Below are 18,765 nucleotides of genomic sequence, written 5' to 3' on the forward strand. Positions count from 1 at the left end.
ATAAGCTATCCAGTATGAAAAATGCCCATTTCAACTGCTTCTTAGTAGAATATTACACAGATGTTACATTTTGCTAAAATGTTAAATCTGAATTTCAAGAAGTGATTGAACTCTATAATGTTCCAGTAAACACACAATTCAACAATTTGTTATAAACATGTGCTAGCATAGGTTCTCAATCTGTGGGTCCCCAGGTGTTTTGGCCTACAACTCCCAGAAATCCCAGTTTACTAGCTGTTAGGATTTTGGGGAGTTGAAGGCCAAAACATCTGGAGACCCATAGGTTGAGAACCACTGCCCTAGAGTGTCACACATTAAATCATAATATGCTGCTATTCTCCATAAATCTGTTCAAGTGTGCATACCTGAATACAGTAGAGTCTCACTTATCCAAGCTAAACGGGCTGGCAGAAGCTTGGATAAGCGAATATCTTGGATAATAAGGAGGGATTAAGGAAAAGCCTATTAAACATCAAATTAGGTTATGATTTTACAAATTAAGCACAAAAACTTCATGTTATACAACAAATTTGACAGAAAAAGTAGTTCAATAAGCAGTAATGTTATATTGTAATTATTTATGAATTTAGCACCAAAATATCAGGATATATTGAAAACATTGACTACAAAAATGGCTTGGATAATCCAGAAGCTTGGATAAGCGAAGCTTGGATTAGTGAGACTCTACTGTAATTTCAACTAAGTTTCTAAATGTTTGTGCTCGTTTTGGATCCCACAAGGAGAGCTTCACTTTGCTGATAGAACACAGTTTGGTCCTTTCAAGTATTTAGCCTTGAAATCTGTAAGTAGTGCTATGAAAGATATTTCTGATATCCAACACTCGCTTATCCAACGTTCTGGATTATCCAACCCATTTTTGTACTCAATGTTTTCAATACATCGTGATATTTTCGTGCTAAATTCGTAAATACAGGAATTACTACATGGCATTACTGCGTATTGAACTACTTTTTCTGTCAAATTTGTTGTCTAACATGATGTTTTGGTGCTTAATTTGTAAAATCGTAACCTAATTTGATGTTCAATAGGCTTCTCCTTAATCTCTCCTTATTATCCAACATATTCGCTTATCCAACGTTCTGCCGGCCCGTTTATGTTGGATAAGTGAGACTCTACTGTATTTTGAAATGCTGCGGTTACTTAATGTAGAACGATCGCCAGTCAATATAGACAAGACTGATAAGGGACAAATAATGATTTGATTTGATATAAGGCAGCTTCCTATGTTTCTAACGTAGACCATGCCTATTGTTGATATACCTTAGCTGCCAGATACTGAGACGGTTAATAGATGAATGGTGGTACACTGCATCAATCTGAGTGGCCAGTAACACATCTCCCCTTGATAACTGAATTTGCAGATGTGAGATGGGATTGACTCCAAACATGTATCTCTGCTCAATCAAAGCCTTTCCTGCTCACACAAAGGCTGTTTCCAGCCTAGTTAAGGGATGCTGTGCATGAAATGTGAACTAAAATGTTCTCTGATTTGTAAAAAAGTTGCACATATATTTCCCAAATAAGGTATACTATTTCCCTTCTATGTTATATATCATTAACTGTTTGCTAAACGGTATATGCAAAACTCTGTATGCAATGTCCCAAAACATTGGAACACAAGCTGTTCTCCAGTACAAAACACTTGAAAATTCACTTGAAAGAACTTTAAGTCCCAAATCTCCCAGTGAAAAACAAACCTTGATTCAAAATAGAGGATACTCCTGCCATGATGCTGTTTGTCAAAGAAAAACTGTATGCATAAGTAATTTTGTGATTTCTCTGTTCTATTGTGAGAAAGGCTGCAGAAAATCTGTTCTACAAAGTTTTATACAAGGCCTTGTACAACAGGCCTGCCAGTTTTATGGGGATTTCATGTGCACCCCCAGAAAAGTGGAAAAACAGTGAATAAAAACGCTTTTTTAACTTGAAAAAATACATCTCTATGAATCTCTTGGTCCCCCAAGACAACTCTATGGTCAACTTCCACCATATCATGACCACAGAATCACACCGAAGATCCTACAAATACAGACATAAATGTTCTTTTCTAAGGATCCCTAGGTTCTCCAGCATGACACAATGGTCAATTCCCAGTGGAAGTTTCCTAAAGAGAATGTATTAATAAAAAAGTGCATACTCAAATCCGAAAGTTAAACCTATACAGTATTCTTATTTTATTTATATCCCTTCTTCCTCCCAAGTGAACTCGTAAATGGGAAATAGTACTAATTGTTACTTTTGTTTTCTGCTTTTTAAAATTCACATTTAAAATGAATAAATAACCAAGTTAAAGAGGTATGTGAAATAGCATAAAAAAGTTAAAGGTGTTTGCAAGACGTAAGCAGAGGGAAAAGGGTACAGGGGGAAAATCAATAAACAGCTAGCAGGCAAAGTGATACAGAATCAGCTAAGAACACCTTCTGATAAACTATGTATTACTCATTAGTCATATTCTGTGGTAGATAGGAATGAGATCTTTTTACCAAGTATTTTTGATGCTTTTAAGGTAAGGATATTAAACACATTTCCAGTTTACAACACATTTTATACAACCTGACCTTTTGGTTAAAGCTTCAAACACGCCACTGTCACTAGCCAGTGAATAATTGGACAGACATGCTGAGACTCGCCTGGCTCTCCTCTCCGACCTTCTAGCGCTGTCTTCACGTAGGGTCACAGCTATAACATGAGAGCATAAGAAAGGCATGGTCACACTGAAGGCTTATGCATATGTTCACAAGGGGGGGGGGAAGCATATCTCATGGAAGCAGTCAATACAAGTGTAAGATAAAATACATGATTGTATTTAAGATACTGTACTGCTCTTTTCACAAGAAAAAAGTCATTGGTTGGCTTCAACCAAATCAATTAACATTTTAAAGCCCCAAATACTTCATCAGCGAGACAATTCCATTTTTATTTTTGCTTACACAGTGAGATAGTGTAACTGAGTCTTTCAAGTCAAGCTACAAACAAACACAACAAACACACTATTTGTGTAGTTTACTCCAAGCTGAAGAAAGAGCAATGAATAAATGTTGCTGAATTTAACATGACATAAATCCAGTAGCTAGTCCCACAACCAGAGTATATCATTGAATCAATTATTGAATCAATACCTTTGATGTAATGGGTTTATTCTAGGTAGGACGAGGTTTAGAAGGCAATATACTTACAATTTAAATTGCCATTGTTTACTGATATTCACAATATGGCATTCAAATCATTGGATGAATATGTGTCTATTTTAGTCAATGTGCTTCAGCAAGTAAAGCTGTTTCAATAAGGCTAAAGGCCAGTTTTAACTACAGTATACCACTTTGCTTCATCCAGCTAACCATGTATTTATTAAAATTTTAGGTACCTGGATAGTGAAAAATTTATGTACTGTAACTGGAAATTTATGTGAACACAAATGATTATGATGTAAAAACCTGCAATGTACTTTCATGCACATTAAAAACATATCAGTAGTGGGCTGGATTTAGATTAAATTACAGTAGAGTCTCACTTATCCAAGCTAAACGGGCCGACAGAAGCTTGGATAAGCGAATATCTTGGATAATAAGGAGGGATGAAGGAAAAGCCTATTAAACATCAAATTAGGTTATGATTTTACAAATTAAGCACCAAAACATCGTGTTTTACAACAAATTTGACAGAAAAAGTAGTTCAATATGCAGTAATGTTATGTTGTAATTACTGTATTTACAAATTTAGCACCAAAATATCACGATATATTGAAAACATTGACTACAAAAATGGCTTGGATTATCCAGAAGCTTGGATAAGCGAGGCTTGGATAAGTGAGACTCTACTGTAGTTACATTTCTTTACCACTGAAATTAATGGGATTTAAATTAAGTTATCTATTTGTTTTGGATTGGAACAGACTCTGATAAAACATTCAACATTAATTCATACAACAATAGGAACATATCTACATGAGGCACCTCAATCTTCAATTAAGATTACTGATGTAATACCGTGTTTCCCCAAAAATAAGACAGTGTCTTATATTAATTTTTGCTCCCAAAGATGCTCTAAGTCTTATTTTCAGAGGATGTCTTATTTTTCCATGAAGAAGAATTCACATTCATTGCTGAACAAAAAAATGAACATTTATTATATACTGTACAGTAGTTGTCATCACAAACCAGCATAACAAGACAAACTGTGAATCCTATCAAGAATTTCTTGTTACTACTAATATTTCCATGTATACCACTCTATGGTACGTACATTTACCGATCCTGCATGCTCTGGTGTTCTGTTCGGTGGGCATGCTTCCAAACAAAAACTTTGCTAGGTCTTACTTTTGGGGAAGGCCTTATATTTAGCGATTCAGCAAAACCTCTACTAGGTCTTATTTTCTGGGGATGTCTTACTTTAGGGAAAACAGGGTATACTTCATTACATCACTTCATTACATTACATCACTTCATTACATTACATCAAGTACTTCAAATCATCTAAAGCCGAGCAATGGGCCCTTACAGCCCTTGGAGACTTTGCTGTGAATCTGTTGAGATGTTAAGATCTTGAGAAGAAGCCCCTGGACAATCTTCTCACCCGAAGAAGACCCCTTAACAAGCCTATAGAAGAGATCATTTGTTCTTTTGCGTTATTCCCACATTGTGGATTTCAGTCTCTTATTGATGTGCTGAGTCTTTCGTCAAACCTTTTAAACTGTTTTGGTATTTATTGTTAATTTTTTTCAGTTTGTTTTTAATGATATGGTTACATGCCCTGAATATAATTTTGGGTGAAGGATGGGATACTAATGTACCAGTACAAAATAACAATAACAATAACAACAATAATATGCATCCAATAATTATTTGTAACTAGTTCATTCAACAGGGTCTATTTCAAGTAATTGAAATGAAGGTTAATAAAATGAAGAAGCATATAATTCTCAAATTAATTATATATTACAACATAATGAGGGAAGAAAACACAGGAGTGAAAAACCACCAGAGCAGAAATGGTTAATAGGCTCCATGCTACAGACCAGTGCATCTTGGAGATATTAAATATAATCTGGCACAATAACAACAACATGGAAATGTTACAAAATTCAATCACATTACACACATTTCAGTTTATTTTGCTGTATATTTCCAAGGCACGTAAGCAGGGCAATCACAATCATTAAAGTAGATTCCAGCAGAGCATGCCTTTAAAAAAAAGATCACCAGGTATAAAGCTTGAGGACTAAAAAATAAAACAAAGGTTTACATGCAGCAAGCAAACCAAGACAGTCAGTAGAACATTTTTCCTAAAATAAAACACTTTGCAAACTCACCCTCCACCCCAATGTATTTCTTTACTGTGGAAAGGTGATCAACAAATAAAGAAATAAAAAGACCCTATTAAGTGAGAGAGCAGTGAGTGATGTGAGGCCACAATCAGCTTTACCATTTTGAATACCATGATTGCTCTGAATTATCATTACATTCTGAGAGTCCAGTTAGCAGAAGGAAAAGTTATCATGAAGACGAATCATTTTAATTACTCAAACTACAGAGGCAAATTCACTGAGAAGTATGAGAGGCTATTGAGCTATTTTCAGCTTCAAATATTTTAGTGACATTTTTAAACCTTCCAATGTCTTTTTTATTAAAAAATATATGCTGCAACGAACTAATAAATCACCACCCACATCTTAACAGACACATTTAGGACAGCAACTGAAGCTTCAAACACAACCTTAAGATAGTCAACACCAAATACTGAGCAGACAGTATTCAGTTAGCACCAGTGGTATAGTGAAGGAGGAAAGTGGGAAGAGCAGAACGCTGGCATTTTTTGATAGCTCATACTAATAAACTTCATACTACGCTAGTTAGTCCTGATATAAAAATATCAGCCTCTACACAGCTGCCTATATATTTGGATTGTTCTTGAGCATGTAGTTGTAATGGCTGTCATAATACACTCCCCCATTTCAGAATTTACCACTATACCACTGGTTAACATTACAACAACAAGAAAGAGCTATAACAATTAAACATACAAAGATCTGAATGAAACCAATGAAGCACACATTCTGTCCTTTCAACATGCATGCAGTAACAGAACAAACAAAAAACTACACACACACACACACACACACACACACACACAGGGCTTACAAGCAGGAAGGAAAAACCCACAAGAAATTCTAGGTTCACTTACAGCCATTTTTTCTGTTGTGCCACATAAGAGACAAAATACAAGAATATTTTAAGTAAACAATGACATCAATGGTCAAATTTCTATTTTTATTAAAAAAGTAACTAATGCTTAAAAATGATCTGAAAGCTCTGAAGTTGAAGAAAATATATGTGGTGTTGGGTGGAAAGTTTAGATCCAATAATCTGCAATGCTTATTCCCAGACCAACATCCCACAGAAATAAACAGCTGTCTAGAAGGAAACATCAAGTGTTTTAGCCATGGTGACTTAATTAAGCACTATGTGCATACAGAGGTATTTTCTAGATACCTAAAGTGGGCTTATAATTCAGCAAAACATGCATATACTTGCAAGTTTAAGTACAATCATTCCTTCACATTTGCAGGGTTGACTTTTGCAGATTTGATTAATCTGTTGTTTCTAGGAAGTTGATCACATAATCGCACTAGAAGATCTAGGAATTTCTAGAGTGGGGTTTTCTCAAATAAAACATTTGTGGGTTATTTTATTTGCGGTTTTCCATTTTTGTGGGGATCCTGTATTACTAACCCCACTGTATCTTACTTTCTTGGAAATGCACCCAATGCATACTTTTCCAAGCTTACAGTATTTCTACAGAACTATACTGATTAGTAAAGAAAATGGATCTCATGAGTATTCTTTCACTTTAAATGTGAAGATCTGGTCAATGGAGTGGAAGAGGTGGGATCCTTATGTGGGAGTGACCATATGCTTCTAGAGTTTGTGATACAAAGGGAGGGTGAACCTAAGAGAACTCAAATACACATTCTAGACTTTAAGAGAGCTGACTTCAGGAAATTTAAGGAAATACTGGGTGTGATCCCATGGACAGGAATACTAAAAGAGAAGGGAGTTAATAATGGGTGGGGATTTCTTTAAAGTGAACTACTGAAGGCACAGTTGCAAACAGTGCCAGCAAGAAGAAAAAAATAGGAGAAGTATAAAACAACCAAAATGGATGTCCAGAGAACATTTAACTGAACTAAGACTTAAAAGAGACATGCACAAGAAATTGAAAAGGGGGAAATCACCAAAGAGGAATTCAAACAAATATGTAGGGAAAAGGTTTGTAAGGCTATGGCACAAAATGAACTCAGGCTTGCCAGAGAGATGAAAACAAATTTTAAAAGGTTCTTTGATTATGTCAGTAAAAAGGAAGAAAAAGGAAATGGAAGAGGAATGGAAGAGGTGGTGAAATGCTAACAAGGGATAGGGAAAAGGCAGAGCTGCTCAACACCTTCTTTGCCTCAGTCTTCTCCCAAAAGGAAATTGGTGTTCAACCTGAGCAAAACAGAGTGGACAAGGTAATAAAGGAAATGCAACCCAAAATAAGTAAAGTAGTAGTTCAGGAATACCTTTCTTACTCTAAATGAATTCAAGTCTCTAGGGAAGATGAACTATATCCAAGAATATTAAAAGAACTAGCAGAAGTCATTTCAGAACCACTGGCAAAAATCTTTGAAAATTATTGAAGAACAGAAATCCCAGCAGATTGGAGGAAGGCAAATGTTGTCTCTATCTTCAAGAAGGGAAAAAGGAGAACCAAACAATTACCACCCAGTCATCCTGACATCAATTCAAGGAAAGATTCTGGAGCAGATTATTAAGGAGGCTGTCAGCAACCACTTAGAAAAGAATGCTGTAATTACTAAAAATCAACAATTCCTCAAAAACATGTGATCCCAGACTAATCTTATCTTCTTCTTTTTTTGATGGAGTTACAAGCTTGGTAAATGCAGGGAATGCTGTGGATGTAGAATATCTTGATTTCAGTAAGGCCTTTGACAAAATCCCCCATGACTTTCTTGAGAGCAAATTAGTCAAATGTAGGTTAGGTAATGCTACTATTATGTGGATCTGTAATTGGTTAAGCGACCGAACCCAAAGGGTGCTCATCACCAATGGTTCCTCTGCATCCTGGAAAGAAGTGACTAGTGGAGTGCAGCAGTCTTCAGTTCTGGGCCCTGTACTGTTCAACATCTTTATTAATGACTTGGATGAAGGTTTAGAGGGTGTGCTTATCAAGTTTGCAGATGACACCAAATTAGGAGGGATAGCTAATACTCCAGAGGACAGGATCAGAATTCAAAATGACCTTAACAGATTAGAGAGCTGGGGCAAAACTAAAAAAATGAATTTCAACCAGGACAAATGTGAGATACTACACTTAGGCAGAAAGAAATGAAATGCAAAGATACAAGATGGGTGATGCCTGGCTTGACAACAGTACATGTGAAACATCTTGGAGTCTTCGTGGAAAAGAAGTGGAACATGAACCAACAGTGTGATGCAGCAGCTAAAAAAGCCAATGGGATTTTGGCCTGAATCAAAAGGAGTATAGTGTCCAGATCAAGGGAAGTAATGGTGCGTCTTTATTCTGCTTTGATCTCACCTGGAATACTGTGTCCAGTTCTGAGCACCACAGTTCGAAAGAGGTAATGACAAGCTGGAAGGTGTTCAGAGGAGGGCAACTAAAATGATAAAAAAAATCTGAAGGCCATGCACTATGAGGAGGGCTTAAAGAACTGGGGGTGTTTGGCCTGCAGAAGAGAAGGTTGAAAAGAGACGTGATAGCCATGTATAAATATGTGAAAGGGTGTCATAAGGAAGAGGGAGCAGACATGTTTTCTGCTGCCCTTGAAACTAGGACTTGGAGCAATGGCTTCAAATTATAGGAAAGGAGATACCATCTGAACATTAGGAAGAACTTCCTGACCGTAAGCTGCTCAACAGTGGAACTTTCTGCCTCAAGTGTGGTGGAAGCTCCTTCCTTGGAAACTTTTAAACAGAGGATGGATAGCGACTATATGGGCCATCAAGTCCAACCCCCTGCCATGCAGAAAACACACAAAGTATCCCTATACTTTGTGCGTTTCCTGCATGGCAGGGGGTTGGACTTGATGGCCCATATAGTCTCTTCCAACTCTATGATTCTATGAATGTATGTAAATAAATAAATAAGTAAAAGATAGTTTCATTTACCTAAGGTGAAATCAACTATAAAAACTAATAATGGGTATAAACAAAAATATTCTTGCTTCTAAATACCTGAATTCAGTAATAAATGAATACATATATCAAATGTGAAATACAAAGAGGAAATGATAACTTGTGAAAAATATAGTAAAATGGCTAGAAAAATAGGTTTCAGTACTTTAGAGAAAGTAACAGCTAAAATGGAGGGGGGAGAAATACTACAGCTGCAAAAATAGTTGATTTCCCAAACTGGGTAAAGGTACGGTACATATGGAAAACTGTCGATGGCAACAATAATCCATTTACACACAACAGATTAAGAGACAAAGCTAACCATCACAAGTTCTCGAGCATACAGTACAACCTCCACAGGTGATACATTCCCAGACTTCACAAGGTATGCAAAATTGAGGATGAAAGAAAACTCTATTGAAATTAAGGATTTCTGATGCAAGACAATTATAGAATCATGTCTGAAGATATTGGTCCCCTGGAAAGAGGGGTCATAGTGTATAGGGAGAAACTTCAGGGAGAAGTACAAAAATTAGAAATCAAGACTTGCAAAGAAAAAAATAACTATCTTAAGAAGAAAACATTGAGATATTCTGAATGCTTAAAATAATGTCAGAAGGAAGATATCAAAAACACACCCCAAAGTTTGAAAAAGTTGCATTCCCACTGTTATCAATGGTACCTAAATTAACGGCAGTGAATTTGTACTATTGATATCAATGGCACTTAAACACAATTTATTTTACTTCCATTAAGCATTACGACAGAATAAACAATACAGTGTTAATAAGATTATTTTCCTCTCAAAATGAGTTGAAAAACTTTTAGCTCTAACATACTGTTTCTATTGTGAGAAGTAAACAATTACATAACCCATACAATCCAACATGAAATGTAACTATTTTAACTGATGTCTGCCTCTACACTTATTTCAATCTTGAAAAACTGCACACATAGTAACATTTCAGACATTTTGTTGTATTTATGAGATTCAACAAGACAAAATATTTAGCAAAATTTAACTTGCCTCCTGAAGTTGGAATATTTGTAAGCTGGATCCCTGTTTCCCGTGGTCCTTCTCTGCCTGTAGAATATTCCAGAGCTTTTGATAAAACAGTTTCTTGTGCTTTATCTTCGCCCAAAGTAGAGACCTGCACTCGGAAAACTTCTAAGGCACCGGTGCCCATTATTTCTTCATATCCTTCTGACCTCTGGGCCAAAGGAGAATCCCGAGAAGCAGGTAGGTAGGGAGTGTCCAGGGGTGAACTCGGAGGAGATAATGAGGACAAAGACGATCGTGACGACAGAGATGCCAAGGACAGTGGCGTATCCAAAGATCGTCTTTGTTTACTGCTATTTGAAGGTCCAACAGATTCAAGATAAGGAAGATCTTTGCTATAGGTGTCAATTGGCACTGGATCATAGCGCAAGTGATGCCCATATTCTGTAACACTGTCTGGTTTTTCATATTGAGGAAGACCATAGATGTCTGTGAAACTTATAGAACTAAGAGAACCCCTACTGGATGCCAATGAGCCGCGACTGGATGCCAGTGATCCCCGACTGCTGCCAGAGGATATTGTTAAGGTACTGGCAGACAAGCTAGAAGGCAAAGATGTACATATATTAAATTCACAGTAAATTAACCTTTGCTGCAAAGGAAAGTTTTTTACTTAAAAAAAATTCATTCATCTTTCAAAATACCGTAAAAAGACATGCCAGACAAAAGTGGGCTAGAAAGATGAGAGTAAATGTTTCTTTTTAAATACATGCTGACAGCTGAACAGAGGTTACACAAGATAAAATGGTTCAGACATGGAAAGCAACGTGCTCCCTTGTCTCTTCATACTCTCCCACACTTCTGTTGTCGTGACAAACAAAATATCTTGAATGGTAAACTACGTTTTATGCTTGTATTCCAAAACAGAATTGCAAATCATGGTCAAACTGTGGTTTGCAAAGCCGAATTGAAGAACAAGTACAAATCATGCGTTCTAAGTTTTGATATGATGGCAAATTTACCCAAATGAAATGAAACAAAATTTGTAAAATTATGATTTTGAGCACATTAGTCTGAAACCTATTTGATAATAAAGGTCAACAACCCACCAATTGTATTGTCAAAGATTTTATTTTCAAAATAGTGACATTTTCTACTTCTCTGTTTTTTGTTCCTCTCAAATTAGGGGCCATCTGTTCAGAGGTCTTTCAGTTAGGAACTTAGTACTTCAGAGTATTATTTATTCTTCCGGGATTCACTCTCTTTGGCCATCAACTAAGCAAAGGCTGACCTAAGACTGCCTACAATTCATGACACTTCATATTAACTGTTTGTAACAAACACTATTGCTTTCAATGTATGGACAGATCAAAGACACTATGAATACTGGTTTTCTGTTGTTTCTACATTTCTGTTGTTTCTACATGTTTTTGAAGGTACAGTTTTAAACCACTGGATCTCCCAGATGTAATTGTAAAAGAAATAAATGAACAAATGTTCTATCTCAGAGCAATCCTATTCCACAATTCACTACATGGAAGAGATTATGACAAGGCAGAAATGTTCCTGAGGACAAGAAATGTGAAGGAAAAATAGTCATGTTTCCCTGCACCTCCCAGGATGCATAAGGACATCTCCAAGGGAAGACATCTACCACTAGAAGAAATACCCAGAACAGGACTTTAAGTATGTAGGGGCAAGTCTTAGCTCTGCTGAATTCAAGGTTTTCTCCTTTCTCAAAAAAGCCCAAGGACTGAGTCTCTCAAATGTATCTACCAAGAGTAGATGTAAGTACCCTCCCGCCAACAGAAACTTGAGAGGACAGATGAGAAAGAACTTCGGAAGAAAGAAATAAGGCAAGATTCTCCCTTCCTCCAACTCATTAATGTGTGCTGTGACAGACTTTAGAAATGAGGTTAATCCGCCATTTCTCTCTTTTCTGGATTTCTCCATCCAAAACAATTGGCCATAAATACACAGTTCAGTATCTTTTATGTACTAACCTTTTCAACTGGGAGTATAAATAAGATGTTAAACGAGTTGCTTCTTCCAACTGCATGAATAAACAATTCTTTTTTTCTTGTAATAGTAGCCTGTGAGAATAAAATCAACTTTTTACTTAACAGAAACAAGCACTATAGAAAATAACTCATAGGCTAGAGTAAAAACTAGCTTATGAGTGGTGATCCAGGGCCTCAGGAGAACTTTACAAGCAGAAGCAAGCCATAGGATATTAAAACTATTTTACCCATAATTTCACTACTTTACTTTATCTAGCTCAGTTTATAGTTTATTATTCCAATCCTAAAACATCTCACCAGTACAATCAATGAAATTTTCAAACCTTTCAGCAGCACCATGAGAAGAAGTGGCTTGTGCCTGCTGGATCTCATTCTCCAAGCGCCGTTTATCTTCCTCTAAACGTTCAATGTCTTCTGGTAGTTTCTGCTGTTGACTTATCAACTGTAGATCTTGCAAGAGAGCTTCTTTCTCTTTAATGAGCTGAAGACGGTCTCTGTCTGCCTCCACCATTCCTGGCCAAGATTCATGATCCTGTAGAGCCAGCTGCTGCTGAATACTAAAAACCCTTAATTGCAAAGAGTCACAAAGAAAGAAGTAACCAAAGAGGAAAAATGAAATGAAAATTTATTCAACAATGTAAACAAAACAGACTCTGCTGCTTATACTAGCAGATTTCACATAACAAAAAATGTGAATAAACAGAAAATTATACTTATATTGTCTTGAATAGGCACAAAAATATTCATAATAAGCTAATTACAAAATATGTATTGGGGTCTTGCCACTGAATTAAAATAGAATCTGTGGCTATTCACTCTCCATAAATGAATATCCCCATATCCTAAAGTTTTTATTCACAATTTTCAAATACAGCCTGAAATAGAACATGTTGTAATGCAGCTAGGATAATACTGACTATCAAACAAATTATGGCAGTAAGATTACAATTACTATGACATGCTAACAGTTAGGTTAGCAGATAAAAATTCTGCCCACTCCACCCCTCTCCCTCCAGCTCTCTTTCTGTTTTTTTTTTAACTACTTTAGATATTTCAAAGCTTTATTCTAAATAATAAGGATCTAATACAGGAACATTCCCAGAGTAAAAACTGTACTGTACAAAATTTTGGGCATAATACACGATTACACGCACTGCTTATGTAATAAGCCCTTTATCTTTTGATATTGCCAAGTTTGTGACTGTAAAACCCCGAAAATAGTCCATATGTCCATATATCTACACGTTGAACAGAGAAAACGAGCAAATGAGTTATATCTTTGTATCTTTAAAAAGATTCCTTGAGTTCCATTGAAATGTGTAAACTTGTATTAACATCATGTAGGGAGAAAAGAAAACTATTGTGATCCAAACAATTGACTTACATTCCCAGCTACAGTCCCAAATAGAAAATGGATCATATTTGGATTTACATCCAAATTAGGAATGTGGTATCTGGTTTCAAAAAAGCCATCTCGGTTAAGCACATTAGAGCTTTCTTAATCAATAACTGTGGTAGCAATAAATAAGCATTAACTATCTTTTCAGCACCTGCCTTACAGGTAAGAACAGCACAGAATTACAAAGGGAGCAAAAGCACTGACAAAATGGTCTACAATTTAATACAGCGGAGTCTCATTTATACAAGCTAAACGGGCCGGCAGAAGCTTGGATAAGCGAATATCTTGGATAATAAGGAGGGATTAAGGAAAAGCCTATTAAACATCAAATTAGGTTATGATTTTACAAATTAAACACCAAAACAGCATGTTATACAACAAATTTGACAGAAAAAGTAGTTCAATACGCAGTAATATTATGTTGTAATTATTGTATTTGCGAATTTAGCACCAAAATATCATGATATATTGAAAACATTGACTACAAAAATGGCTTGGATACTCTAGAGGCTTGGATAAGCGAGACTCTACTATAGACAATAAAACTTATCCCTATTATTTTAAGACAATAATAGAGATTAGTTCAGCCTAAAGACCAAAATTTGCTTGAAGTCCCTAACATCCGGACCTATCATTTATGTTCTACTAGGCAGAGAGCCTTCTCAATTGTAGCCCCTTATCTATGGAATGCCTTGCCATTTGAAATTAGAACTACCCGAGACCTACTTGCCTTTCGGAAAGCCTGTAAAACCTTTCTCTTCCGACAAGCCTTCGAAGGGTGAAAACTTGGGGCTATGTCCGTTCTTATTGTTATCTAAAGCTAACTGTATTGTTTTATCTATTTTTGTAAACCGCTCCGAGCCAAATTGGGAGTAGCGGTATACAAGTCCAATACATAAATAAATAAAAATAAAATAATTCAAATCTGTTGCAGTTGTTCAGAGACAAGTGCTACATCAATTATGCATGAATTCTTAACAAAGTTCCTAAAGCAGGCACAGTCAAATTTCCATTTTATAACAGATCTGTTAAGATTTGCAGTCTTCCATACTGGAAAAACAATAATTCTCAATCAAATCTTTCAATGTGCTATACCACTTTGATTTTATCAAGTGTAGATTTAAACCAAACACAGCACATTCCTCCACCACCCACATCGATCAACTGCAGTAGATGTTTCATGAGCATATTGATGCTGAACACAGAAATATTTTTGTGGACACAAAAGCCCCACAGAAATGCCAACAAGCTAAAGGGAAGGAATGCATGATAAATGAAGAATGCTACTACAGAGATAACTGGAAAAAGCAAATGTGTTTTTCATTTTTAGGTTTTTCGAACGTTAGTATTGCTATACATTTAATGCACAATTAACAGTTTTTCGAAGCAAAAGAGAATAATGAAATCACATTTAAAGGAATCTACATACTTCAGCATGAAAACAATACATTTATAAATAATAGATAACAGTAGTACATGAAGGAATGACCTAGATTAATGTTTTTGTTATGTTAATGCCTAATGTTTGGCACTCATTTTAATGTATTAAAAACTAAGATTGGTTGATAATAGATTATAACAGTATTCTCCAATACTATACACACAACTGGCTTGTCCACTACTAGTCCAACACATCTGAAGGGCACCATGTTGGAGGCTTATTACATATTACAAACCAAGGCATCCATGACATAAACTGATTAAAACTGTGCCATATAATGACTGGTTCAAGCACAAAGTGGTTATGAGTGGTCAACATCAGGCTTCAGTGTACCTACCTTTTTTTGGCTTCTTCGTACTGCCAACTCAATTTTATTCTGTCAGCATGTCTCGTTTTATCATCAAATCCAAACTGAACCAAGAAAAACAAAAAAATTAAGACTTAATTAGAAATACATTAACATCATGTGTAGAGGGTACAGAAAAAGTTTAAAATAGCATTTGGATCTCATTCAAAGCTGTTTTGACACAGTTACTAATTTGGTTCGAGATGTTCTGACCTACATCAATTTAAATGTTACAGGAGTGAAAATTCCTAGTGTGGTTACACTAAATCAAACTTGTTGCAGAACTAGCTGTATGATAGGTTGTGGAACAAAAACTGCAATGGATATTATCCTTGCTCTAATTCTGAAATATGTCACTGTTAATACAAAAGGCCTTTCGCTAGTGAAATAACACCACTAGATATAGCCCAGAAAGAGTAAATTCACTATTCTTCACCCTCCATATATGTAACTATGGCGAATGTTTATAATTCGAGTTTATGCTAAAAATGGAAGGGAAAAGATATGAATTTTTGAAATGGAAGTTTTTTTTTGCTGCATCATGATATTTTGGTGCTTTAAAAAATAGAAGTTTAGAGGCATTTCACATTTCTTTCATATTTTAAAGAGATTAATGACAAGACAAACAGGTACTAGATTGAATCATTTAACATTTCTGTTTAAGTTATTTGAATTCTCCCAAAGTAATTACAGCTCTTTACATTTGATTAGTGTCTTGAACATACTACTCAAGATCTAAACACAATAAATGAAAATTCTACTGGAAGAAAAATTTAAAAAGGCTGTGATTTGTTTGTTTATTTATAATGTATTTGTCTTCTTTCTCCAAGAGGTGGCTTGTTGTATAGGAAAAAATAAAACTGCTTTTTAAATAAAGGTACATTGTTTGATTATACAAATCTTTCTTTATGCGTACCATATTGGAGAAATTTGTCCACTCCTGCAAAAAAGAAAAGGAAGACATAAAATATGCTTTGGAACAAACTCTGGAAAATGAAAGAATTTACATATATTTTGTAGACAAAACATAGATGAAGAGTTTTTTAGTTGCTGCGAATTTCAGCCACCAAGAGAAATTCCCACTTACTACCCAATTATTTATCTAAGAGAATGAGTTGAACAAGTATCCTTTCTATTTATCCATATATGAAAAACAATGTGTATTTGGCAATTTAAGTTCAAAGGCAAACATCTGGAACATGTCCTGACATTAATTAGATGTTTTAAAGTGTCAGTCCAGATTTAACATTAAACCATTTTTTCATCAAAGTGTACCAGATTTACTGAGTTAAAATAAAATTCCGCAGGGGGTTACTAAATATTTTAATTTTTTGATCCATAGAAAGGATTCACAATCTATTCACTAAACAGTATAGCAATTAAGAATTTAAAAAAACATCAAACAAAACATTTACTTCCTTCTTGTCAACAAAGTTATAAAGTGTAGCAAAAATGCTTCATGGAATACATCTGAGCAGGAAAGGAAGCCTTTCAAGAACATGGTGGCAATGGAGTGAATAGTGTACTGAGATAAAAACAACTTGTATTTTGATATTTGAGCTGCCAATAATTTAATATGGTTTCTAAGAAATCCTTGACAGAAGACTTAGCAATCACCATTTTATATTCTCAAAAATACATAATCTTTTTTACTGCTATAACCAATTTCAAGGAATTTAAGGAACATATTTTCCCCTAAACAAGGGAGGAATTCATTCTCGATTTGCCAAGGAAAATTCTAAGTGAGCTTGTTGTTTGGATTCTAATGTGCTCACTAGTTTCTTATTAACAAAAAGACTAAAGGGAACCAATGCCTTTGATAATATTTTGGGGGATTTTTTCCCATGCATGGAGACCTGAAGTCACCCTTCTTGTGTGTGTGTGTGTGTGTGTGTGTGTGTGTGTGAGAGAGAGAGAGAGAGAGATAAATTCTGTTTCAACAATGGTATTTCCCACCGTATGGTTCTTAATATTCTGCCGTATTATTCTGATAATACAAATTCTATCTGATTTTAGAACTAAACAAGACCAGAGCTTGTAAATACTTGGATTATTAGATAATACCAGGGTTTTCCAGGTGGTGTAGGAAAAAATCCTGGCTGAAACCCAAAAAAACCTGCTACCATTCAGAGTTGACAGTGATGGGCTTGATGAACCAATATTCTGATTCAGTGTAAGACAGGTAGTGTCTCATGCTCCATTGAAAGTTTTTTTTTTTAAAAAAAATTATGATTTAGGAGTATTAAGTCACATTTTACTCGCCTATAAAGCAGACATGAATGGTATAGTTTAGAACGGACAACATCACTAATTATATTACCTCTATTGTGAACTTTCAACACCATTATCTTGCTTAAAGAAAAGATCAAAAGATCTCTTATCCATCCCTGTGTATGCTATCCCTCCTTTAAAGAGAACTTGAAAATGTATTTAAACAATGTTGTCATCCGAAACCAACAAAAGCTGCCTCTTTTTAAATAGCAAACGTATTGCACTATATAATACAGACATACCTCTCCAATGATGTCAGTTTGAGAACAGGCATCACAGTGTTGTTGAGGTAAATTGGAGTTACTGAGTGAGCTAGAATTACGTTGAAGATCCTGCTGAGATTGTGTGATACAGCAGCTATTCCGGAATCCATCTGTCAGTTTGACCAGACTCTATTTTTTAAAGGAAGTGGAGAGAGAAAAGCCATATAAAAATATATTTGTGGTTTTGTAATATATTTTAAATAGTAGAATCACTTAATAGCCCACAAAGATTTATCTTAAATTGTGACAAGATTATCGTAGTGAATGAAATCACTACATGAACCAAAAGCTTTTTAATTTAAAAAAGATCTTATCTATATAGAAACAAATGTATATGTAATACATACAACTGGGAAAATGCACTTGTCTAGATGGATTTAAAAAATAACTCCAATACCAAAAAAGTTTCCAAGACTGTATGCATAAAGATATACTAACTGACAAAATTAAAGCTAAGGAGCGCAAACACTTTGCTAGAAATATCTATAAAGACCACATTACTATACATAGCCCAAACCTTATCTGAAAACAACTGTTCTCTCAATAATGGCACAAGAACTATAGGTAGCAATGGTCTACAAATACTTCAGCAGATAGATTGAAGACACAGTAAATTTTTTAGTATATTCTGGAGCCCCTTCAATCACAACAGCTTCACTGTTGGGTCATCAACAAAAATCTCCAGCTCCAGAATCCTATACATCAAAGCTAACCTAAAAGTGATGATTAACTTTTAAAAGAAATACTGCTAGCTTCCTAATTTTCTGTAAGAATATTATATAAACCTTAATTTATCTATGTTTTTATGGCCAAGT

The 18,765-nt window shown here is 35.3% G+C and overlaps 1 protein-coding gene across 3 annotated transcripts in view; it reads right to left on the minus strand.

The window, feature by feature from the left end:
* wwc3 (WWC family member 3) overlaps window positions 1-18,765 on the minus strand; it is an 84,613-nt gene that overhangs the window by 17,338 nt on the left and 48,510 nt on the right. For 2 of the 3 annotated variants that reach the window (XM_062977253.1, XM_008107201.2), the window contains 7 exons: window positions 17,930-18,079; window positions 16,333-16,356; window positions 15,408-15,481; window positions 12,554-12,796; window positions 12,213-12,302; window positions 10,237-10,811; window positions 2,580-2,700 (listed from right to left, as the gene is read on the minus strand). In XM_062977253.1, coding sequence (XP_062833323.1) covers window positions 2,580-2,700; window positions 10,237-10,811; window positions 12,213-12,302; window positions 12,554-12,796; window positions 15,408-15,481; window positions 16,333-16,356; window positions 17,930-18,079 — 1,277 coding nt within the window. The remainder of the gene's footprint in view (window positions 1-2,579; window positions 2,701-10,236; window positions 10,812-12,212; window positions 12,303-12,553; window positions 12,797-15,407; window positions 15,482-16,332; window positions 16,357-17,929; window positions 18,080-18,765) is intronic. The other variant, XM_062977252.1, reaches the window with a different exon arrangement.

Source organism: Anolis carolinensis, chromosome 3, assembly GCF_035594765.1.
Source record: "Anolis carolinensis isolate JA03-04 chromosome 3, rAnoCar3.1.pri, whole genome shotgun sequence".
NCBI classification, from domain to species: Eukaryota; Metazoa; Chordata; class Lepidosauria; order Squamata; family Dactyloidae; genus Anolis; species Anolis carolinensis.